The sequence below is a fragment of the Lonchura striata genome, chromosome 23, assembly GCF_050655825.1.
Source record: "Lonchura striata isolate lonStrDom1 chromosome 23, ASM5065582v1, whole genome shotgun sequence".
NCBI lineage: Eukaryota > Metazoa > Chordata > Aves > Passeriformes > Estrildidae > Lonchura > Lonchura striata.
This window is the reverse complement of record NC_140725.1, coordinates 2,223,630-2,248,646: the sequence shown is the minus strand read 5'-3', so window position 1 is coordinate 2,248,646 and position 25,017 is coordinate 2,223,630. Positions and strand designations below refer to the sequence as shown.

The window sequence follows — 25,017 nt, the reverse complement described above, 5'->3', positions numbered from 1 at the left end:
CTGGAAAACTCCAGAGTTCGGGATGTGGCACTCGGGAGCTGAACTCTGGGAGTGCTGGGTGCTGCAGGCTGGCACAAAAGGGATTTTGGGAGCCCCCAGTGACATCCAGGGGTGGCTGGGTGCTGAATCCCCTCTGGCACTGCTGGGTCCTGGCAGGGATCCTGGCAGGGATCACAATCCATCGGCTCAGCCCCGTTTTCCTTTCCCCTCCGGTCTCCCATTCCGGGAAATCAGAGAGCAGGAAAAACCCGGAGGAGGAAAAACTCCCTGAGCGTGTGCCAGGGTGCTCAGTGAGGTGGGTGTGACACGGGCACAGCCCGGCCCCGCAGCAGAACCCAACCCCACAGCAGATCCCGACCCCACAGCAGATCCTGACCCCACAGCAGGACACCCCAGGGAAGATGGGGCTGGGATGAGCAGGTCCCTGGAACGAGCAAAACCCTGGAATGAGGCATCCCGGGGTGACAGGACCCGGGGTGACAGGACCCCGGGGTGACAGGACTCTGGGGTGACAGGAGTGAGGCCACCTGCACCAGGACAGTCCTGGGGGGGACAGGAAGGGGCCAAGTGGCACCATGGGACCCTCCCAGGGGTGTCAGGGATGGGGTGAGCAGCACCCCAAGGGCGACAGGGCTGGGGGCACAGGCACTGCGGGGGTGCTGGTGACGGGGGCAGAGGCACCCGCGGGTTCTGGGGTTTGGGGGGAGCAGCGCCCTAAGGGTGTCAGGGATGGGTGAGCAGCACCCCGGGGTAATGGGGTTGGAGGAGAGACACCCCAAAACTGTCAGGGATGGGTGAGCAGCACCCCGGCGGGGACGGAGCTGCCGTGAGACCCCACCCAGGACGGGGGTGCCCCCACCCAGGACGGGGGTGCCCCCATCCCACCCCACCCCACCCGCCCCGACCTTCGGGGCCGCACGGGCGGGGAGGGGGCTCGGCGGCCACCAGAACCCCCCGGTGCCGGCGGGGCGGCGGCTCCGTGGCGCTCCCCCCGCCCCCGGGGCGGGCTCGGTCCCGTCCCGCCCCCGCCCCTCGCCTTATCAGCGGCCGGCGGGGGGCTCGCCCCACTCCCGCCCAGCGCAGCCGCCGCGGCGGGGCCGCCACCTCCCCGAGCGCCGCACCATGGGCAGCCAGGGCTCCAAGGCGGCGGGCGGCGACCCCGACACCGCCAAGGCCAACGGGCAGGTGGGTACCGGGGGTACCGGGGGGTACCGGGGGGCACCGTGCGCTCCGCCGGGGCGGGAGGCAGCGCGGACAAAGGCGCGGAGGGGAGGGCGCGGTGGTGATGGAGCCGAGGGGAACCTTCCAGCCCCGGGGGGACTCTCCAGCCCGGCGGGCACCGGGGGATGCGGCACCGCCCGCGCCGCGCCCCGGGCTCCCCCCGGCAGCACCGGGCGGGTCCCGTCCGCCGCCGCGCCCCGGTACCGGGAGTGGAGCGCGGGCGCCGCCCGCTGGTGGCGGGCTGGGCCCCCCCACACCGAGCGGATCCCCCCGTGGGACCCCAACCCGGGCTCGTTGCACCCTTTTTTTTTGGCTCGGCACCTCTCGGTGCGCTCCTTTCCCCCCCGCTCTGTGCCCGCTGCTCCCCGTTTCCACCGGCTGCGAGCCCCCCACCCCGTTCTCCCCGTCTCCTCTCTCCGCCGTGGATCCCCGGGCGCTCGGTGCCCCCCGTTTTGCCGGTGGGGCGCGGGGATTTTGGGGGGATTTTGGGGGGGGATTTGGGGAGGGGGTGCCGGCGGTGCCTAACGCGCTGCCCCCGCAGGAGAACGGCCATGTCATCTCCAACGGGGACATGACGCCCAAGCTGGGGGTCGAGGTGGCCCCGCAGAACGGGAACGGCTCGGCGGAGCCCCCCAAGGAGGAGGGAGCGGGCGGGGCGGACACCATCGAGCCCACCGAGGGCGCCGAGCCCCAGCCCGAAGGAGCCCCGGCCCCTAAGGACGCCGCCAAGAAGAAGAAGAAGTTCTCCTTCAAGAAACCCTTCAAGCTGAGCGGCATCTCCTTCCGCAAGAGCAAGAAGGACGGCGGCGACTCCTCCGGCTCCTCGCCCGCGGACGAGCAGCCCCCGGCGGAGCCGCCGCAGCCCTCGGCTCCCCCCGAGGAGGAGCAGCGGGGCGAGCCCGGCGGCGGCGGAGGAGCCGCGGGCAGCCGCGAGGAAGAGGAGGAGAGCCACGGAGGGGAGAGCCACGGAGGGGAGAACCACGGAGGGGAGAACCACGGAGGGGAGAGCCACGGAGACTCCGCCGAGCCCGCGGAGCCCTCGCAAGGCGCGGAGCCCGCAGCGAGCCCGGCGGCGGCGGGGCAGGAGGAGGAGTAGAGACCGCTCGGGCATCGCCCGCACCGGGGACTCTCACACCGGCCCCCGAGCCCCCGGAGCCGGTGCGAGCCCCCGGAGCCGGTGCGAGCCCCCGGAGCCGGTGCGAGCCCCCGGAGCCGGTGCGAGCCCCCGGAGCCGGTGCGAGCCCCCGGAGCCGGTCCCAGCCCCCGGAGCCGGTCCCAGCCCCCGGAGCCGGTCCCAGCCCCCGGAGCCGCCCCGGACTCGCCCGCACCGCCCCGGGACCGACACACGCCCCGCACATCCCCCGCCGCTTTCTCTCCCTCCTCTCTCTCCCCGTTCCCGGTAGGAAAAAAGAGAAAAAAAAAAAAAAAAAAAAGCTGGGTTGGATTCCCATCACCGCCGCCACTTGGAGTAGTTTGAGCTGAATTCCTTGGAAATATGGAAAAAAAAAAAGAAAAATTAAAAATAAAATAAAAAAAAACCAAGCAACGGCAACAAAAGCAACTGGGGAGGAAGATTTGGGCCGGACGCCAGTGGAGTTTACAGTTTGTAAAAAGCCAAAATTCAGCTCTGGATCTCCCCAGCCTCCTCCCACTCCCACTGACTGTTCAATGGAATTTTGGATTTTTATTTTCCTCTTTTTCTTTCATTTTGTATTTTTTTTCTTTTTCTTTTTCATTTTGTATTTTTTTTAACTTTGGTGGGGGTTTTTTCTTTTTTTTTTTTTTTTTTTCATTTTGTCTTTTATTTTTTCCTTTATTTCTCGGTTTACATTCCTGGTTCTTGACTTCTCGTTTCAAGTGTTTCGTCTTTTTTTTTTATATATATAGAAATGGATGGTTTAAAAAGCTAATCTGGTTAGGTTTTTTGTTTTATATAATGTCTTCTACTGGCTTAAAAACCATAAAGCTTGTAAGTCCGCTGTGTTTAATTCTGCTTTAAGGGGTAACTTTTAGGGTGTGGGTGGAGAGAGGGGGCCCTGCCAGCTGTATAATGTGAAGCCAACGTTGTTTTATTTTTTTTTTCTTTGTAAATAATTTTTTTAATGGCCAAAAAAAAAAAAAAAAAAACCACAACCAAAAACCGCTTGATTTGCGATTTTTTAACTTGTAAAAAAAAAAAACACCAAAAAAAGGGGAAAAAAATTAATAAAACCCAAACAAAAGCTGTAACATGTGAAAGGAATAAATGGTGACCCCTTTATGGGAGAGCTCGAGTCCTTCTTGTCCCGAGTGAAGATGGAGTTGCTAATTTAGCCCAACAGCTGCTGCCTTTAATTAGCGCTCGCCGTTAATTGACTCGCGGCAGATGCAGAGCCCGGCCACAAAGGACTTTCCCAGCCCAGCCCCATCGCTGCTCAGCTGCCTGCTCCGTGCTTTCCTCCCAATCCCTCTTTTTTATTCTTTATTTCTGGAAAAACCATGTGGATTCTCCTCAGGACAAGGCGAAAATCCCGGTTTGAAGCTTGTTTTTTTTTTTAAAAAATTAAATAGTTTTTTTTTTTTTAATTTAAATCGGTTTTTAAAAAAAATTAAATAGTTTTTTTTTAATTTAAATTGGTTTTTTTTTAATTTAGATAGGTTTTTTTTTAATTTAAATCGGTTTTTTAAAAAATTTAAATCGGTTTTTAAAAAAATTTAAATTATTGAGTTTTTTTTAAATTTAAATCTTTTTTTAGATTTTTAAAAAAATTTTAAATTTTTAAAAATTTTTTAACATTTTTTTTTTTTTTTTTAGAAAGGGATTAGCTCCTCCGGCCTGAAAGGAGCACAAAAGGCGAGGGCTGAAAGGAGCAAAGATTTCCTCGAACAAAGGGAAAAAAGGAGGCGACAATGGAGCCTCTGTCCCCGCTCCTGTCACCAGCACCGCGCTGGCTTTGCCATGGAACCTCCTCCATTTCATGGCCTTGCTCCCAAATTCCCCAGCCCAGCTGGTTTGGCCGGAAAAAAAACAAAAAAAAACAAAAAAAATTAAAATAAAATCAACCCCCAAACCATTGTTGGCCCAATGGGTGCCACCCCGGCAAGGGCAAGGAGGGAACACCCTAAAAAATTTGATTTTTTTATACAAGGAAGGCAAAATCGGGGATCTGTTCCCAAAGGGATTCGTGGCTTTGAGCAGAGGGTGAAATAAATGGGTTTTTAAACCAAATTTTGAAGGCAAAGTGGGATTTGGGAGCCTCGAGGTAGGTGGGAACATCCCAAAATTCCATATTTTAGGTAAAGAAACCAAAATCGGGGATCTGTTCCCAAATGGATTCATGTCTTTGAGCAGAGGGTGAAATAAACTGATTTTTTAACCCAATTTTTAAGGCAGAGTGGGATTTCGGAGCCTTGAGGTAGGCGGGAATATCCCAAAATTCCATATTTTAGGTAAAGAATCCAAAATTCCATATTTTAGGTAAAGAAACCAAAATCAGGGATCTGTTCCCAAAAGGGATTCATGTCTTTGAGCAGAGGGGTAAAATAAATGGGATTTTTTAACCCAATTTTTAAGGCAGAGTGGGATTTGGGAGCCTCGAGGTAGGTGGAAATATCCCAAAATTCCATATTTTAGGTGAGGAAACCAAAATCACGGATCTGTTTCCAAATGGATTCATGTCTTTGAGCAGAGGGTGAAATAAATGGGTTTTTTAACCCAATTTTGAAGGCAAAGTGGGATTTGGGAGCATCCATGTTCTTCCTGAGCCTCAAGGTAGGTGGGAATATCCCAAAATTCCATATTTTAGGTAAGGAAACCAAAATCAGGGATCTGTTCCCAAAATGGACTCATTTTTTTGAGCAGAAGGTGAAATAAATGAGTTTTTTCCCCATTTTTGAGGGGATTTGCGGAGCTGCAGCCTGGCAGCCATTTTAGGAATCCCGGAACAGGGAATTCAATGGGGATCCCATTGGAATTCCAGGTTTTGTTCCCAAAAAAAAGAGGATTTAATGGTGGGAGGGAGGATGGAGCTTCCAGCACCCAAAGCCCGCTGAGCACACACACAAAAATTGCTTTTTTTCACTCCAAAAAGAGCAGATTTGGGGTTTTGTGGCCATTTCAGGTGGGATCAGCACTCAGCTCCACAATGGAGCTGCTGCTAATTAAAAAATGGAATTTTTATCCTCTTGGATTTTGGATAAAATCAATTCAGCCCAAAAGGTGAATGAAGTCCATCCCTTCCCATCGCTTTTTTGGTTTATCCCAAATTTTATTCCCAATTTGCTCAGAGCCAGCTGGAATTTGGGAATAAAACCACCCAGGTGAGGCATTCAGCAAAAAAAAGAAAAAAAATCCCCAAAATCTCTCACATTTTGGGTTTCTTTTTCCAGGGAAAAATCTCAAGGGTGTTTTGTAAAAACACTTGGGGATAAGGTTAAAAAAAAAAAAAAAAAAAAGCCAAATAATTGACTAAAAAATAACAATTTTTTGTTATTTTACAAGAGATTTTTGTTATTTTACGAGAGATTCAAGCAGTTGTTCGGGTGTGGGATAAATAAATAAATGAAATATTTTAGTGGATGGGATTATGGAATTAAACCAACATTCCTTAAAGGAGGAGGGAATTAATGCCTTATTTTTTTTCCTAAATTTTAATTCCACCTCTAAATTTTTTTTTTTTTTTTGGTTGGGATCTCCATGAGATCCAAGACCAGCTCTGAAAATGAATTAATTAAGGAAAAAGCAGGCCAGGCTGACACCAAGCATAGAAATGGAGCAGTTTTATTACAAAGGTTCTGAAAATTCAAAATAAACGCATCTTTAAAAAACCACAATAGATTTTTTTTTTCTCCCCTCCCTCCCCTGTTCCCCAGACACGAAGTTACACTGATCTCTGTCTTAAAACACTGAAAATCAGAGTGAAAACATCACTCAGAAAAAGAGACTAAAAAAAACTCCACGGTGAGGTGGGAAAATCAAAATGAAAAAAAAATGGTGAGAGGTGGGAAAAAAAAAAAACGAGTTAAAAAAATAAAACAATTTGTAAAAGAAACCTGTGAGAAGTTTTAGCAGCATTATTGGAGTTGAAACCCTCAGCAGTGCTCCCATGGGAGGTGCAGAACCTCTGGAATTCTGGAGGGATCCCCCTGAGAAAGGAGAGCAGCCTGAAAAAATTAAAATTAAAAAAAAAAAATTAAAAATTAAAAATCAGAATTTCTCGCCTTGCCAAAAGTTGTTTTTTATTTTTTTTCCCCCTCCTCTCTGAAAAAGCTCAGCTGTAGAAAGGGAGAGGTGAAAAGTCACAAAGGAGATTTGAGGGGGTGGGAGGAGCCCCATCTGCTGTTCTCTCAGAAGGATAAAAATTGGGATTTATTGGGAGGGAAATTCAGTAGGAAAACTTGGCTTAAAAATCAGGGAAAAATCGGATTTTTAGGGACACACGTGAGGAAAAGCTGCCAGCCGGGCTCTGGGCTGGCTTTGAGGGGATTTCAGGAGGAAAATGAAGCTAAAAGAGGAATTTTCTCCCCACCCAGAGAGGGGCATAAAAAACCAGATTAAAAAATCCCTTCCCTCCCTCGAGGTGCATCAAATGCTGCCACACTCCCTGGATCAGAAAACTGAATCACCCCCTAAAGGTGATTTTAATTTGACATTTTCCAGTTCTGGGTTCTGGGGTTGATTCACTTTAAAAATAATAATTTAAAAAAAAAAATTTAAAAAAAAGACTTTTCAGGTTTCTTTTCAGCTGCTTCATCTCTTTCCCCAAGTTTGCTGCAGGTTGGAGCCAACTCTCTTCAAGAACTGCATAATTTTGACCCTGAGAAGTGGCAGGATTTTGTTGTTTTTTTGGTTTTTTTCCTTGTTTTGTTTTTTCTTTTGTCGTGGTGGAATCCAGCTGAAAACCACAAAAGTCTCTCCCAGGTTTGGGAATTCTCCCATTAAAAACAACACCCAAAAAAAAAAAATCGAGGAAAAGCAAGAATTGATGGCCATCTTTCCAGCTAACCTGAAATGCAGACACTACTTCTACTTAAATTATTATTTTTTAAAGGTTATTTCAGAGGAGAGGGGGAAGGGTGGAAGTGATTTAAGTGATTTTTGTGTTTTTAGAGCCACACCAAGGAGGGGCAGTGGAAGGCAAAGGGTGAAACTCCCTGGTCACCAAAGCTGGGCTGCTCCCAGTGGAGTGCAGCAAGGAATAATTTACAGTTCTCCAGTCATTTATACAATTATATAGAAATATATACAGAAAACATATATAAAATAGAAATCCTGTGGGGAGGAGGCAGCCCAGGAGCTCAGCCTACGACGAGCTGCAGCCGCTCAGGTGGATTTTGTCTCTTCCTTCACCCTGGGGAAGCAAAAAAGAAAAAGATTTGGTTTAAATCAACAATTTGGGTTTGGAGCTAACAACAAGGCTTAAAAGTGTTGCTTATCTGGTTCATTTTCAGCTAAAATTTAATAGAATTTAATAGAATTTAATTTTTTAACGTACTGCTGAAGGAAAGAGCAGTGTTTTGATTTTTCAGACCTGCAAATTTCTTCCAATGAGGAACCTGTGACAAACCTACCCAAAGTGCCACCCAAATTGTCACATCAGCCCCTCAAATGCTCCCAAACCCCCTGGGCATGGGCAGGAGCCAGGCTCACCCTTTGGGTTCTGCTGCTGCTGGTGCTGCTGGTGCTGCTGGTGCTTTTTCCTCTTTTGCTTTTTCCTCTTCCTTCTCATCTGGGAAAAAAAAAATAAAATTAAATTAAATTAAAGACACAGAGCAGTGCAGGGGGAAAAATTCCAGGCAGAATTGCAGGAGGTGCCAGCTCTGCTGCTCACCTTTCTTCTCCTCTTCCTCCTTCTCCTCCTCTGCCTTCACACGTTTGGCTTTTTTGAAGTTGGCGACGTTCTTGCGCCCTCCCTCCCCCTCGTCCTCGGAGTCGGAGAATTCCTCGTCGCAGGATATTCTCTTGTTGGAATTTCGGACTGCAAGGGGAGAGGACAGAGCTTGGCTGAGCAGATTTTCAACATCAGGAGGTTCCCAGCACGTGGAGCTCACAGAAATCAGGATTAGGCCACCACAAAAGCATTTTTTTTGGTGGGATTTGCTGCATCTCTGAACTCGTCCCTTCCCACCTGCTCCAAGACCATGTGGACAACTTGGATTAGGCACAGTCTAGACCTGAGAGCAGGTTTAGAACCAGCCTGCCACTGCCAAATCTGTCTGCCACATCCCAAGGGCCAAGCTGGGTAGAAAACTCCACTTCTCACTGCTGGGATCACACCCAGGATTCTGCCAAGGATTCTGGCCCAGCACTCAGCAACTGCTGGAGTTCTCCCTTGAAAAACCAAAGTTGTTCCCATTATGGAGGCAGGAGAGATCCTGCAGGGCTCTGTCCTACAAAAATCCAGCAGGGAGGTGGGAATGGATTCAGATCTGTGGGGTCTGTGGGGTATGTGGGAGCTGTGGGATCTGTGGGGGCTGTGGGGTCTGTGGGGGCTGTGGGGGCTGTGGGGTCTGTGAGACCTGTGGGGTCAGCACCCAGCAGGAGCAGGGTGTGTCCCTATATGGGTTAAAACAGAGGTTAAAACCAGAGTTTAAACCCTGGCACAGAGCCTGAGGTGAAGCTCCAGCCCCCCACCAGGGTTTTTGGGGGCTCCACAAAGCTCCACCCCAAGGGTTTGGCTCTGGCTGTCCCCACAAACCAAGGGAGATAAATCCTGGAGTCAGAACTGCGTTTAAACCCCTACATCCTCCTCGTGAAGAGCTCAAGGATCCTGCTCAGCTTTGGGCTTTTCCCAGCACAATTCAATTCCCAGCACCTACTGGAAATGCGTTTTTCAGGATCATCCTCCTCCTCATCCCCACTGTCCTCCTGCACAGCATCCTCAGGAATTGGCTGCATCTGGACCCCGGGAGCGTGAGGGAGCATCCTCAGGTTCTCGAAGAGCCGCTGCCTGGAGCCAGCCAGGGAAGGACACTTTGTCACCAGGGGCCACCCAAGGCCACCAGCCCCCGTGGAAGGCTCGTTCCCCCAGCACTCACTTGATTTTCTCCAGGTATTCGTTGGTGTTCTGGTTGGTCATGTTGGAGGGGCTGATGTGCAGCTTGAAGTCTGGCCCAAAGTACTCAAAGTAGTCGTTGTATGGAAGTTCTGGGGGGGAATTAATGATAATTAACACTGAATTATCAGCAGGAATAGCTACAGCACTCAGGAGTGCAGAAGGGATGATGCAGAGGTAACAATGGCAGCAGGTCCCTGAGCTCCTGGGGGTACCAGTGCTGCCCAGCCCTGCTGCTCCAGGGATGTTGGAACTCAAAATGTCCCTCAGACATTTTTGGAGGTTCCAGGCCCAGGTCAGAAGCATTTGAGACCCTGGCACAGCTGGAAACAGCTGTGATTTTGGGTTTGAGCCATGGAATGAGTTACCAACCTTGCAGGAAGAACAAGAAGTCACAAAAGTTTAGATATTAGAGTAGAAGTAGTCACAAAGTAGAGGGAAGAATTTTTGAGTGCTGTACAGGGGGGTTTGGTTTTGTACATGGGGGTCAGAGGGTTTAAGATGGATTTGGGATTTGGGCCTGCCCTGTCCTCCCTCTTTCTCCTTCCTCACCTCCATGTTCTTGGTGATGTTGGCACTCACAGGTTGGTTTAGAGTAGAAAAGCACCATTTAATATAGGTAATGGGCATTGGGAAAAACTGTAAACATTTAACACGTAATGTACCATATAAAAGATAGAAAATCACCATTTAATATAGGTAATAGGCATTGGGGAAAACTGTGAACATGTAACACGTAATGTACCATATAAAAGATAGAAAATCACCATTTAATATAGGTAATGGGCATTGGGGAAAAACTGTAACCTGTAACACGTAATGTACCATATAAAAGATAGAAAATCACCATTTAATATAGGTAATGGGCATTGGGGAAAAACTGTAACCTGTAACACGTAATGTACCATATAAAAGATGGAAAAGCACCATTTAATATAGGTAATAGGCATTGGGGAAAACTGTGAACATGTAACATGTAATGTGCCATGTAAAAGAGAGCAGCAGCCATAGACGGGGAGAGAAGAAGCAGTCGGGGTCAGAGAGGATGTCAGGGTGTGTGTGTGCCTCTGCCTGAGCTGTGAGCAAACCACAGCAGCCCCAGGAGAAAATCTCTTAGATAACTTGCAATAAACTGCCTTGAGACCAAACAAGAGACTGCTGAGCCTTTCTTTAGAAGCAGGGGTTGGAGGAGAGATTTTTCCACCACACGGAGCCACCCTGGACCCAGGGAGGGCTTTGGCATAGGGGGAGTTACCATTGGGAATCTCAGTGTCCAGAGCCACGGCGGTCTCGTAGGTCCAGCAGCGAGCCACGTTGCGGATCGTGTACCCCCCTCCTCCCAGCATCAGCATGGGCAGGTTAAAGCTCTTCACAAACTCCACACACTTGGCGTGGCCTGCAGCACAAAGAAATGAGGGCACACTTGTGGGAATCCCTGGCAGGTCTGGGACCCTGGCAGAGAACCCATGGACAGAGATCACAGACAGTGTCTCTGGGGGCTCTGTGAGCGCCCAGAGACACTGGCTGTGATCTCTGTCCATGCAAAAGAGTTTTCAATCTTACAGGATCAATTACCAGCTCTGAGTGTTTGATATCAGTAATAATTAAGTGTGGCACGGGTGCAAAAGTAAAATTTTAGGATTCTAGATGAGGGGTCCAAAGGGGACAAGCTGGAGGAAATTGGGTGTGCCTTGTCCTTTTTCTCCTTCTTCATGCCCTCCATGTCTCACTGTGGTGTTGGCATTTTTCTGTTGGTTCAGGCTGGGGACACACTGTCCAACGTAGGTGACAGATATTGGCACGTTATTGTAAATGCAGCCCAGGGAGTTTCTGGTATTTAATGTTTGTCACATCCCACTGAGGGCAGAGCCCCACACGCTGCCCTGCAGGACAGAGCTGGGCAGGGCAGCAGAACATGTGAGAGATAAACAGAATAAACAACCTGGAAACCAGCACAGATTAATTATTACTTCTTTGGCAGCGGGGCTAAAAGACAGAGAATTTTTGCAATTTCAGAATCATCAATACCACAGATTCCAACACACACTCATGGCATAAATGCCAATTTTCCCAGGGAATCCCGCCCTCATTTTTGAAGGGGATTTGGGAGCATCAGCATCCTCCTGAGCCTCGAGGTAGGTGGGAATATCCCAAAATTCCATGTTTTAGGCAAGGAAACCAAAATCAGGGATCTGTTCCCAAAAGGGATTAATTTCTTTGAGCAGAGGGGGTGAAATAAATGGGTTTTTTAACCCAATTTTGGGATTTGGGAGCCTCGAGGGCCCGTGGCAGGGCAGCTCCTACCTTTGATGGTGAGGTTGAAGCAGCCCAGCCTGTCCCCAGACAGGGAATCGGAGCCGCACTGCAGGACAACGGCGCTGGGCTGGAACGTCTCCATCACCTTGGAGATCACCTGAACATCAAAGTCCTGTCAGCCCCTGCCCCAGGCCGCTGTCACAGCAGCACAGGGACGGTGACACCATCCCTGGTGCCCTGACACCGAGGAGCTCCCACACAGAGCCCGATTGTTGGGGGACTGGTGGATCACTCTGTCTCACAAATGGAGTGGGACCCTGGCTGGATGCTCACTCAGGATTTATTATCTGTCTGTATCAAACAAGCAAAAAGCAGGAGACAGAAACAACAACATCCATGCAAATCCACATCAGAGAGGGGCTGGCATATTTTCTTTTTCTGCATATTCTTGGAACCAACAGCATAAAAGGTGCAAAGCCATTATACTCTAACCAATAAAAGGAGCCACGTGGGTTTAACAAAAGGACTTCTGTGAACCTCAAACAATACACAATAATTCATTATATGAGATTGAAACTTTTTCTATCTTTGCAAAGCCTATCTCTAGGACTTTTTTCACATTCCAAGCTATCAAAAAGTTCTTGTTCTTTCTTGTTCCTTATGATAAATATAAATGTAATCACTTGGTTCTTAGCTTCCTAGCTTCCCATGAGAAGGTTTTGAAATCATTTGGTTCTTACTTTCCTAGCTTCCCATGAGAAGGTTTTGAAATTTCCCAGCCTTTCTCAGCTTTATGTTGACTTTCTGGGGCCTTTTTGCACTTTGTAAAGTCTTTTACCTTTTTGTATCCCTACACAGCGCCCTTGGTGAGAGAAAAAAAATGCAAAAACTCAATAAAATCCCCCAAAGAATGGTCCTAAGGACAAAGAGGGAGGCACAGAGGATCCCTGAGCAGAAGAGGCTTCACTTACAGGTTTGAAAATGGCTTCGTAGGACTCGTCGTCGATGCCGTCCCGCAGCGGGTAATTGACAGCATAGTACTTCCCTTTGCCTGCCCCGATGTCCTGTGGGGTGAGAGGGGAACCAGAGCTCACCAGAAACCCAAATTCTGCCCCAAAATGGGAAAAGAACCTCAGAACACAGTCTAATCCAGATATTAAGCCAGAGGAATGAATATTGTTAAATATTAACGATTTACTGCAGAGACGCGCAGCAGCCTACCGGGCTGGTCAGAGCAGTCATTGAATCGGTTCATTTTACTTTAAAATAAAAATAAAATATGCTACACTAAAAAATTATCTGTTTTAACGTTTCTTTTTATCAATCTCACACCCAAAGTGGTTTATTAAAAATAGTTATTTCATTTCTGGTGCAGCACCAAGCTCTTGGCACGGTTGAAAAAATAAAAATCCTGAGTGAAAGATGAGAGGATTTAGATTAAAAAATACCACTGGTCCTGTAAAAAATCCTATAAAAATAAATAAAGGAACTTTTCACCCCTGAGGAGTTCTGTCACAAGGCACAGGTGACACTCTGAGTCACAGCAGGAAATGCCAATAAAAATCCACTCCCTGAGAAACCTTCACCCAAGAGTTTGTGTCACCAAGCTGGGGCTGCGAGGTGACCAAAATGTCCCTTTCAGAGTCATTTTGGTGAGCACCAGAGAGACTGAGAGCAAAGATTTGGGTTTAAAAAATGCCCACCCACCCCTCTGACCACTGTCACACAGGGACAGCTAGGACAGCTGGAGAAAAGCCCAAATTTCCTGGGGGTTTTGGTGGCTCTCACCCTCAGGTCTCCAGTTCCTGGGAAATATTCTCCGTATTTGTGGAAGGACACGGTCATGACCCTGTCTGTGGTGTAAAAAGCCTCCTCCACCCCATCCCCGTGGTGGATGTCGATGTCAATGTACAGCACCCGCTGGTGGTACCTGGAAAAAATCAGAATATTGCATTTATTCCGAGGAAAAAGTGCCTCCAAGCAGAGGAAACTGGGAGAGAGCACGGAATTCAGGCCAGGATTGGCAGGGGAAGGAGCTGCAGGGAAGGGACAGCAGTGGAACAGAAAATAAAAGTGACTTTTGCTGCTGAGTTTGTTTCACATTCAGTTTGGGCAGATTCGGCCACTAAAGTGCATTTTTAGGCACATTTTTCTGCACATTTTTCTGCCCAAGCCTCCCACAGTGAGGCTTGCCTGGAGCCAGAAGCTGTCACAGAGCCATGGGTGGGACAAAGAACAGCGGGGAAAAAATGTAACAGCCAAAAAGCTCCAAAAATCCTCTGCCTCCTGCTGGGGCAAAATAAAAATGTAACACCCAAAAAGCTCCAAAAATCCCCTGCTCCTGCTGGGGCAAAATAAATGTGACACCCAAAAAGCTCCAAAAATCCTCAACCTCCTGCTGGGGCAAACCTTGCACTGGGGGTATTCCAAATTCCTGTGAGAATTGGAGGGTGAGCCCTGCACCCGTGGGTATCCCTGTGCCAGCCACTGCAGGGGGAGAAAGAAATCCCAGAGGAGCTGGGATCTATTTCTAATCCCCAAAATTAAAATTTAATTCATTTATAATAAATATAATTTATGTCTTATTTACTGTACTATAAATATTATATTAATTATAATAGTAGACATATTATAATTGTTTATAATAAGTAATAAAATATTTAATAAAAATATATTATTTAATTATATATTAGAATAATTATATTTATATATTTTTAATTATTATATTTTCTATATTTATTACTATTCTTACATATAAAGTATACATTATACTTATATAATGTATTGTTATGTAAGTATATAATATTATGTATTTTATATATCAATGATATAATAGTATATATTATATTATATATAATATTATTATATAATATATATACTTTAATATAGACTGTAACTATATAATTATATATTATAATTTTATAATACTAAAATATAGTAATAGTAATATATATTATATAATAATATAATATAATACTAATAAATACTAATATATTATATATAGCAATATATTAGTATATAATAATATATGTAGTAAATATATTATATTATATTATATTATATTATATTATATTATATTATATTATATTATATTATATTAATTATATTATATTATATTATAATATATTATATTATATTACATTATATTATATTATATTACATTATATTACATTACATTACATTATATTACATTACATTACATTATATTATATTACATTATATTACATTATATTATATTATTGCATATTATACTATATTATATTATATTATATTATATTATATTATATTATATTATAGCATATTATAGCATATTATAGCATATTATAGCATATTATATTATTTCATATTATATTATTGCATATAATTTCATATTATTTCATATTATATTATATTTTATATCATATCATATCCTATCATCATATCATATAAATCAAATCAATCCTATCATATTCCCCCAAATCCCTTTTGGATTTCCCCCGTGTCCCAGGATCCATTTTGGGGCAGAGCCCGAGGGGCAGAGCGGAGGGAAGGACGAGCGCCCGAGGCCGTACTTGAGCAGCTCCAGGATGGCCAGCACGATGTCGTTGACGTAGCAGAAGCCGGACGCCTCGGATTTCTTGGCGTGGTGCAGGCCCCCGGCCCAGTTCACGGCGATGTCCGTCTGCTGCTTGTTCAGCTTCACCGCGCTGGCTGCAGGACACGGGCCACAGCGGGGACAGAGCACGGGGAGAGAGCACGGGGATCAGAGTCACAGAGAGCATGGGGAGAGAGCACAGAGATCACAGAGTCACAGAGAGCACGGGGAGAGAGCACAGGGATCAGAGTCACAGAGAGCACGGGGAGAGAGCACAGAGAGCATGGGGAGAGAGCACAGAGAGCACGGGGAGAGAGCACAGAGATCACAGAGTCACAGAGAGCACGGGGAGAGAGCACAGAGAGCACGGGGAGAGAGCACAGAGATCACAGAGTCACAGAGAGCACGGGGAGAGAGCACAGAGAGCATGGGGAGAGAGCACAGAGATCACAGAGATCACAGAGAGCACAGGGAGAGAGCACAGAGATCACAGAGTCACAGAGAGCACGGGGAGAGAGCACAGGGAGAGAGCACAGAGATCACAGAGTCACAGAGAGCACGGGGAGAGAGCACAGAGAGCATGGGGAGAGAGCACAGGGATCAGAGTCACAGAGAGCACGGGGAGAGAGCACAGGGATCAGAGTCACAGAGAGCACGGGGAGAGAGCACAGAGATCACAGAGATCACAGAGAGCACGGGGAGAGAGCACAGAGAGCACGGGGAGAGAGCACAGAGAGCACAGAGTCACAGAGAGCACGGGGAGAGAGCACAGAGAGCACGGGGAGAGAGCACAGAGATCACAGAGTCACAGAGAGCACGGGGAGAGAGCACAGGGATCAGAGTCACAGAGAGCACGGGGAGAGAGCACAGAGAGCATGGGGAGAGAGCACAGAGAGCACGGGGAGAGAGCACAGAGATCACAGAGTCACAGAGAGCACGGGGAGAGAGCACAGAGAGCATGGGGAGAGAGCACAGAGATCACAGAGATCACAGAGAGCACAGGGAGAGAGCACAGAGATCACAGAGTCACAGAGAGCACGGGGAGAGAGCACAGGGAGAGAGCACAGAGATCACAGGGATCACAGAGATCACAGGGAGAGAGCACAGAGAGCACGGGGAGAGAGCACAGGGATCACAGAGATCACAGGGAGAGAGCACAGAGAGCATAGGGAGAGAGCACAGGGATCACAGAGATCACAGAGATCACAGGGAGAGAGCACAGAGAGCATGGGGAGAGAGCACAGGGATCAGAGTCACAGAGATCACAGGGAGAGAGCACGGGGATCATAGAGATCACAGAGATCACAGGGAGGGAGCACAGAGATCACAGAGATCACAGGGAGAGAGAGATCGGAGGGAGAGATCACAGGGAGAGAGAGAGATCACAGGGAGGGGAGAGGGATCACAGAGATCACAGGGAGGGGAGAGACACAGCTCACAAGTAGGGGAGAAACAGAGATTACAGGGAGGGGAGAGACAGAGATCACAAGGAGGGGAGAGAGAAATCACAGGGAGAGGAGACACAGATCACAGGGAGGGGAGAGACCCAGCCTGGGGGGCTCCTCCCCGGGCTGTGTGGGGCTCCAAAAGCTCCTGCTCTGAGTTCTCAAAGAAATCTGGATATTGATCTAGTACCAATACACATCTGTGATGGACAAAAATTCTGTAACACTTTAAAGTTAGAAAGTGTGTGTTTACAAAGCTACAATTTCGGAATTATTAAAGAAACATGGATATTGATCTAGTACCGATACTCAGTTGTGATGGACAAAAATTCTATAACAGTTTAAAGTTAGAAAGTGTGTGTTTACAAAGCTCCTGCTCTGATTTATTCAAGAAATCTGGATATTGATTTAGAACCGATACCCAACCGTGATGCACAAAAACTCTGTAACACTTTAAAGTTAGAAAGTGTGTGTTTACAAAGCTCCTGCTCTGAATTCTTCAAGAAATATGGATATTGATCAAGTACCAATAACCAACTGTGCTGGACAGAAATTCTGTAACAGTTTTAAGTTAGAAAGTTTATGTTTATTGTGTGTGGGATAGTTCCCAAATACACACCGTGCCTTTCAGGTGATTGGAGAGCATTCACTCTTTTATCCATCCAAGTATTGAATACCCAAAATACATATTCATTATTTTGGTACACCCCCTTCCTCATTTCATAGGCTAATAATTTCAAAAACTATTCGGCATGTGTAGTTTCTTCCTTGAAATGGGTCAGTGGGAATTCTTAAAGAAACCTGGATATTGATTTAGGACAATACCCAACTGTGACAGACAAAAACTCTCTAACAGTTTGAAGTTAGAAAGTGTGTGTTTACAAAGCTACAATTTCTGAATTATTAAAGAAATATGGATATTGATCTAGAACAGATACCCAGCTGTGATGGACAAAAACTCTCTAACAGTTTAACATTGGAAAGTGTGTGTTTACAAAGCTACAATGTCTGAATTATTAAGGAAATATGGATATTGATCTAGTACTGATACCCAACTGTGATGGACAAAAACTCTCTAACAGTTTAAAGTTCAAAAGTGTCTGTTTACAAAGCTCCTGCTCTGAATTCTTAAATATGGATATTGATCTAGTACTGATATCCAACTTTGATGGACAAAAACTCTCTAACAGTTTAAAGTTAGAAAGTGTGTGTTTATTGTGTCCACACCACACTTTCCAGGTGATTACAGAACCCTTTTATCCATCCAGGTATTGAATACCCAAAATACAAATACATATTCATCATTTTGGTACATCCCCTTCCTCACTTCCTATGCTAATAATTTCAAAAAGTTATTAAGCATGCCTAATTTTTTCCTTGGAATGGGTCGGTGTCCCTTTCATGGGGAGGGGTCCCAAAATGAGGAAGTCAATGAAGTCTTCCTCCTCCTGACCTTTCTGCCTTTCCAATGTCAATCTGACAAATGAACTCTTGGTAGAACTCTCATTCCTTGTCTTCAGTTGGTTTCAAAACAGAGGAGGCCACAATTGTCTTATGTTCTAAAAGCTATTTGTCAATTTGTATTCTTCATTATAAACCCAGCTAACTAAACATTGTGCTGACAAGCAATCAGTTATTAGTTAACTACTAACTCTGAACTTCACCAAGACCTACTAATTTATTTTAATTAACTCTAGTAAGGCTTATCTCTAACTAAAATCTTAGCTCCTCTAAAATCTCTAAATTCCTTAAAGTTTCTGTTTTACCTCAAGGGTTTGATTCTGGGTGTCCCCACAAAGCAAGGGAAAACAGGAAATGTTTCTCATCATCTAAGATTTCTCTCATTAAATATTTCTCATCGTTCCCACTTCTGCCTCAGAGCAGGAAAATCCCCACAAACCCAGCAGCCAGCTGGGGCCACAAGGGAGAAAATCAGGATTTCTCAGAGGCCTGAAGAGATCAAGGTTTTAGCTGAGATAAATTCAGGTCATTGAGTGGAAGTTCTCCTCCCCCAGCCCCTTCCACCAACTTTGTGCACGTTCTGCAATCTGCCAGGATCCAAAAAAAACAGGAATTCTGTGGAATTCTCCAGCCTGGGAGCAGAGGGAGCACGGAGCTGCTTCAGAACCTGCTGCAGTCAGTGCTGGGGAGCTGCTGGCACAGGAAATACAGGCTGGAGGTGTCATTGTGGCAGCACAGCCACAAAGCTCTCAGGCTGTGCACACAAACAGCTTTGCTGGGACTTGTGAGAAAATAAAAAAACATTTCAATGTTCCAGCTCTCAAACCTTTCAGTTTCTGCTTTGCCTCATGTCCAGAGTTGTGGTTTTTTAAGAACAGCAGCTAAATCACCCTGGTCTTTCCTTTCCTGGTTGTGCCTGCTCAGAGTGAGACTTTTAAAACTTTTATTTCAATGTAAAGCTCAAGTTGGTTTTGGTTTTTTGTTTTTTGTTTTTTTTCAATTTAACCGTGCTGTTGTGGTTTTGTTTTAACTCTGTTTTTAATTTTTTGTTTTTGCTTTAACTCACTGGTGATGTTACAGAGCCATTCACACCTGCAGTGATGTAACCCAAATTAGTGATTAACAAATGGAAAGGAATTCAACAGGCAAAGCTTGGAGAAATCTGGATTTCGTTGTTAAATCAACAACAGGTTCACAGAGACAGAATATGAAACACAATAAAAAACACACAGGATCTGTGATCTTACCAACAGAGCCTCCAGCAGAGAGCTGACAGAACTCAAAGAGCCCATCAAACACAGGGCAGTCCTCCCCAACATTAACTGGAAGAGAATGGAAAAGAGTCGTTCAAATAAAAGCAGAAATAAACCCCAAATTTTACACCAACATTTGGATTTGAAAAATGGCCAAAAGTGTTAAACAAAATGCTGTGATCACATGATGCAATGGAAATGTGTGGCTGACACTTTGCACACGCCTCTAACTTCAAATCACAGTTTTGGCTTCTCAGCACAACTGGAGTTTCACCTTCACTAAATTTTTACTGTAATTAATTCCACTATTAAAAATAGCTATTCATTACAAGAAATTAAACCTCAGGCCCTTTGATTTACTCTGCCCAAGTCTGGCATGCAAAAAATGGAATTAGAGACTGTTCATTCCCTTTCCAGCAGGTTTTGTTGAAGAAAAGCTCAATCCTTGGTATGTTTAATTTTCACATTTTGGCTTTTTCAGGAATAAAAACAGTGCAGAAAACACTGAGCACCAGAGAGAGCAGAGTGTTCACGAGCTGTGGCTGCTCCAGGGGTAAACAGATCAGTTTGGGTAAAAAAATCCATTTTGCTGGATGTCATTTGGTGGATTAAAGAAAATCAGGGACTGGGGGGAGGCTTTCAGTGTGTATTAATCATGAACCTTGTGCAGAAATATCTGTCCCCTTCAGCTCCCAGGGGGTTTCCAAGAGTGAAATGTTGTTTAAATGAAGCTTGAGCTCTCCCCACTGGTTGTCTGGGCTTGTTAGAAATCTATTTTGTCAAAAAAAGCCATCAGCTCAGAGTGCCTGAGACACCAAATCCGGGTTTCTGTACCATTAAAGAGCCTCTCCATGGATTGCAGAGGTTGGAACAAGACATCAGCTCATGATTAATCTATAAAATCATCAGGTATTGATGATTATGCCCCATTTCCAAGCTGCCACTGCCCTGAAAATCCTTCAGAATTGAGAGGTTGGGGCTTTTTAATTTGCTGGTTTTAAATGCTCCAACTCTTCTGGTTGAAGATGAGCACTAACACAAAATCCACACAGGTCAGAAATGGAAAAATTCTGTCATCTCCAAGCCAGGAAAGGAATTTAGGCAACGAGAAAAAACCAAAATACCACCAGGTCGAAGGATTTCCCTCAGCTCCTTTAGCCTGAGAGAAGAACCTGTTTTAAAAAATGCTTTATTCACCAGAAAAATCTAAAAAAGCCAAGTCAGGAGAACAAGAAGTGAGAGAAGTTTATCCCAAAGTTCTGGAGCTGGGCTGGGATTGCCAGATTTTCAGCTGCAGCATCACTCACATCTTTGCATCTGCTTGCTGTACTCAGACATGTTGTCAGGGCGGATGGACCTCAGGAATTTGATGTAATCATCGCTGTGGTACTTGGTCATCTCCTCTGCATTGGCCTTGTGAGGACGCTGCAAGGACAGCAACACAGCAAGGATTGCTCTGGGATTCATTCCCCCCCTCATTCCCACCTCCAGCCCCAGATTTACCCCCAGGAGCTGTGAAAAGTATCAAAGCAGCAGTGTTAAATCAGAAAAAATTAATTTGGAGGGCAAGAACGGCACTGCTGGCGAGTGTTACATATGCAAAAATGGAAATAAATTGAATTTCAAGGATAAAAAACAGTTTTCCAGTCTCCAAAGCCTCTCTGAAGCACAGAACCCCTCACTTCACCCCTGAGAAGAAACCACAAATACATCAGTACAGCTGACTGGGGTTTATTCCTTTCCTGTCAGAGAAAAAGCTCCAATTAAAGGCTGAAACAAGAATGGTTACATGCAATAATGAGCAGCAGAACTCACATAGATCTCCATCTTCCTGTAGAGCCCATAGTTGAGCAGGAGGTTGTGGGTCATACGGATCCTGTGGGGTTTCATGGGATGTCCTTGGCCATAATAATAATTCCCAACATCCCCTGGAAGCAGAAAGGAGTGCAGAGGGAATCATCAGCTCCTCTGGGATTTGTTTCTCCTCCTCTCCCACCTTCCCGGCTCAGGGATATCCATGGATTCGGGGTTGGGAATTTTGAATTCCACCAGTGCAAGGTGTCCCTGCCTTTGGGAAGGGGCTGGAATTGGATCATTGGTGCTGGAGCAGCTTCCAACCCAAACCATTCCATGGCTGTGGCAGTACAGAGGGAAAATCTCCAAAATTTTGGGTCAGGAGCTCAGGGCTGAGTGGCAGGGATGTGTCCCAGGTTCCAGGGGGTGCCATTCCATGGCTGTGGCAGCACAGAGGGAAAATCTCCAAAATTTTGGGCCAGAGGAGCTCAGGGCTGAGTGGTTCCAGGTTCCAGGGGGTGCAGGGAGCAGGAGGGAAGGGGCTGGAATTGGATCACTGGTGCTGGAGCAGCTTCCAATCCAAACCATTCCATGGCTGTGGCAGTACAGAAAGAGAATTTCCAAAATTTTGGGTCAGAGGAGCTCAGGGCTGAGTGGCAGGGACGTGCCCCAGGTTCCAGGGGGTGCAGGGAGCAGGAGGGAAGGGGCTGGAATTGGATCACTGGTGCTGGATCAGCTTCCAACCCAAACCACTCCAGCAGCACAGAGGGAAAATCTCCAAAATTTTGGGCCGGAGGAGCTCAGGGCTGAGTGGCCCCAAGTTCCAGGGGGTGCAGGGAGCAGGAGCCCTGGAGTTAATCCCAGCTCAGACAATGACTCAGCCCAGGAACACCCGGCCTGTGCCTCACTTTCCTCCTGTTTACCCACGGGAAACGGGATCCAGGGAACTCTGGACTCTGCAAACACCACCCAGCTCTGCTTTTACAGCTCCACACTTGGTTTCACCCCTTTTGATCCCTTCAAATCCTCCAGAGGATTCCCAGGCCTTTCCAGCCACCCGCCAGGAATTGTTTTATGGGACATGGGGAACAAAGTCACCTCCCCACGTGGATTTTCTCCTCCAAACTGAGCTCACACCTCACTGATAAATGGGGTTTTTATTCCACCTCCTTTCCCAGGGGCACTCATTTCCCTGAATTTCACAGGAATTTCCCTTTCAGATTTCTGCCTGATTTGGCTGCAGGGAGCAGGAATCTCTCCCAAGCTTCATTTTCCTGGGAAACCAGCCCAAGCTGTTCCTGGGCTGGAACAACTCCTGCTCCTTTTGGGAAGCAGGGGATCCAAGCCGGTCTGGCCGGTGACTCAGAGGGGAGAATTCACATTTCATCACCACTCTCCACCTTCAGCAGAAGCAGTTTTTTTTCCTCCTGTGGACATGGATCTATTTCCAGGTAGGAAAATGAGATGCCAAAAGTGCAAATCCCACATCCAGGCAAGTCTGCTGCTGGAATTGACCTGTCTGTGGAGCTCTGGGGAGATGTTCTTTCAGTAAATAGAATTTTTTTTTCAGGTAAAATCACTTTTTTTCTCACTGAAAATAATTCTGTTTTCTCACATTTTGGCAACCCGTGCTGGTGTAACCATCCTGCCGTGTTTTAGGGACGGATTTTACTACCTCTAAATCAAGATTTGGGGAACTTGTAAGAGATGTTTGAGGCTGTACATAGGAAATAGAAGCACAGAACTCGGAGAAGCTTTTACAAAAATCCCCATCAGCTGTCCAGGGAATGCCCTGGGCCAACCCTGAGCTCCTGTTCCCTGTGCTGAGCACATCCCAAGCCCTGTGGATCCCTGGATGAGCTCAGCTGCTCCTGGACGTCAGAGCAGATTAAGGAGTGTGAACTGAGCAGGCTCTGCTGGGGTTAAACAAATCCCTCCATCAGGAGGCTCTGAATGGAGAAATTCCACCCAAATCTTTCCTCAGCCACTCAGGAGTGCAGGGAAGGACCCCAATTCCTTCATCCCATGAAATTCAGGGAATTCCCACAGCAGGTTAGGCTGGTTCCAGCCTCCCAGCGTGGAAAAGAAAAGGCTCCAATCAACAAATTATTTATTTCCTCTCAGTAAAAGCAGCTTTTTACCCCTCAGCTGTGGACGTTGAAAAGCTGCTCAGAAAAGAACAGTAAAAAGGAAAAAAAAAAATTTAATAAATGGCACTAAAAGCTCACCACAAAGTATGGAACCCAAATTGGTGAAATTCTTGCGCAGCAAAGACCTGCAGGGCAGCAGCATTTCAAACAAAACAACTGCTTATTTCATATTTCAGATATAATTCAATGCCTTTAAAAATTATAACCCAGCAGGGCTGAGAACCTCCTATTTGAAGGGAAAAAAACGACATTTTTAGAGGGGGAAAAAAAAGCTCTGAGCATAGGATTTGGAAAAGCCTCCTTCCTTAGAGAGGGGGAAAAAGTAGCAAGAAGAAGTTTTTTATTTGATTTCAGGCCAAAAACCGTGTGGGAGCAGAGAATTGCACAAGGCCTGTGGCACAAGGTGAGCACAGAGGCAGCGAAAAAGGAGCAGGGGAAGGGAGAGGGGCAGCACTGGGATTGCTCAGCCCCACAGGACAGCCAGGGATTTGGGATTTGGGATTTGTTCCTTCCCTGCTGCACAGGGATGCTGAGGCAGCCCCAAAAGGAGCAACCATCCACACTCCAGAGGCACAGCTGGAGGATGCTCCTGGCAGGAGCTGCCTGCACACAGCCACCCTGGCTCCCAAAAGCTTCTTGGCCCCTGCTGACCCCAAAAAAACGCTGTCCCAGGAGTGCCTCATCCTCCTCAGAGCCCAAAATCCTCCTCCAGCGTCTCAGCACCCAAAAAGACTCTCTCCTGGCCTCCAGCCCCTCTCACCAAGCCCAGACCCTTCCCAGCCTTTCCCATCTCCCAAATCCTCAGATCTCCAATTTCCCCATCCCATCCCAAACACCTGATCTTCCCCCAAATCCCCACATTTCCCTGGTTTTCTCTCAAATCCCCAAATCCCCACATTTCCCCATCCCAACCCCCATTTCCCTGATATGCCCTCAAATCCCCATCCCCCTGATCTTCCTCCAGATCCCCACATTTCCCCCATATTCCCTCAAATCCCCAGATCCCCAAATTTCCCCATCCCCCTGATCTTCCCCCAAATCTTCAAATCTCCCCATCCCAACCCCCTGATCTTCCCCCAATCTCCCAAATTTCCCCATCCCACCCCCCGATCTTCCCCCAAATCCCCAAATTTCCCCATCCCACCCCCCGATCTCCCTCCACTCTTCCCATTCTCCTCTCCAGCTCTCCCCATACCCCTGCCATGCCCCCCACACGCTCCCTACGCCTCTCAACCCCATTAAAAACCCCACACAACCCCTGATCCCCATTCCCCGACCGTCCCCGCCCATCAATACCCCCAACACCCATCCCAAAACCTCTCAACCCCCTCACCTCCATGACCCCAACGATCCCCCATTACCAACCTCTCATCCCACCCCCAGCACCCCCATCCTCCCTCAGTGACCCCATTACCCTCACCCCCGTCTCCATTACCCCCTCATGACCCCTCACCCCTCACCCCCGCCTCCTCCGTCCGCGATGCCCCCTCATCCCCCCCTCCCCCCCGCCCCAGGACGGCTCCCCCGCGGCCCGGCAGCCCCGAGGGGGTGCCCGCAGCTCCTCACCATCGTAGTAGTAGCAGACTTTGCGCTTCGTGCCCTGCGTCAGCGCCATTTTCCTGCCTCCCCTCACAGCGCCCGACCCGCCGCCGCGCCGCGCACCCAACCCCGCCCGCCCCGGGCCCGCGGGCCCGCCCCCCGCGCCGCGCCGGCCAATCGCAGCTCTCCGTTCCTCCCCCTCCCGCCCGCTGGCCAATGGCAAGGCGCAGCGGCACCTAGCAAGTTAGGCTGAGCGCCGGGGGTGCTTGGGCTGTACCACTGCGGCGGGGG

At 47.3% G+C, this 25,017-nt stretch overlaps 2 protein-coding genes across 3 annotated transcripts; one reads left to right on the top strand and one right to left on the bottom strand.

Moving 5' to 3' along the window:
- Positions 1-1,066: 1,066 nt before the first annotated feature.
- Positions 1,067-7,164, top strand: MARCKSL1 (MARCKS like 1). Of its 2 annotated transcripts, XR_014949910.1 has the most exons (3): positions 1,067-1,185; positions 1,763-4,834; positions 5,007-7,164. XR_014949910.1 is itself a non-coding variant. In XM_077788511.2 (2 exons), exons 1-2 carry the CDS (start codon positions 1,123-1,125, stop codon positions 2,315-2,317), a joined length of 618 nt encoding a protein of 205 aa, XP_077644637.2. In that variant the 5' UTR covers positions 1,067-1,122; the 3' UTR covers positions 2,318-7,164. The 2 variants fall into 2 exon arrangements, 1 of the variants encoding a protein (XP_077644637.2); XM_077788511.2 differs by having other exon boundaries at positions 1,763-7,164.
- HDAC1 (histone deacetylase 1) lies at positions 5,965-24,838 on the bottom strand. Its single transcript, XM_077788544.2, has 14 exons — positions 24,754-24,838; positions 21,059-21,171; positions 20,551-20,668; positions 19,238-19,312; positions 15,062-15,200; positions 13,299-13,440; positions 12,482-12,574; positions 11,559-11,667; positions 10,510-10,650; positions 9,238-9,346; positions 9,019-9,149; positions 8,031-8,177; positions 7,850-7,928; positions 5,965-7,550 (listed from the first exon to the last, which is right to left on the bottom strand). Exons 1-14 carry the CDS (start codon positions 24,800-24,802, stop codon positions 7,523-7,525), a joined length of 1,473 nt encoding a protein of 490 aa, XP_077644670.1. The 5' UTR covers positions 24,803-24,838; the 3' UTR covers positions 5,965-7,522.
- Between the last annotated feature and the right edge of the window lie 179 nt (positions 24,839-25,017).

What these genes read in the sequence shown, in the direction of transcription:
- MARCKSL1 (XM_077788511.2), top strand. Translation starts at nt 1,123, where the DNA reads ATGGGCAGCCAGGGCTCCAAGGCGGCGGGCGGCGACCCCGACACCGCC. An exon ending in CCGCCAAGGCCAACGGGCAG is followed by an intron (nt 1,186 to 1,762) that starts GTGGGTACCGGG and finishes CTGCCCCCGCAG; the next exon opens with GAGAACGGCCATGTCATCTC.
- HDAC1 (XM_077788544.2), bottom strand. Translation starts at nt 24,802, where the DNA reads ATGGCGCTGACGCAGGGCACGAAGCGCAAAGTCTGCTACTACTACGAT. An exon ending in ACAGGAAGATGGAGATCTAT is followed by an intron (nt 20,669 to 21,058) that starts GTGAGTTCTGCT and finishes CTGTCCTTGCAG; the next exon opens with CGTCCTCACAAGGCCAATGC. An exon ending in TCCTGAAAAACGCATTTCCA is followed by an intron (nt 8,178 to 9,018) that starts GTAGGTGCTGGG and finishes CTCCCCTTGCAG; the next exon opens with TCCGAAATTCCAACAAGAGA.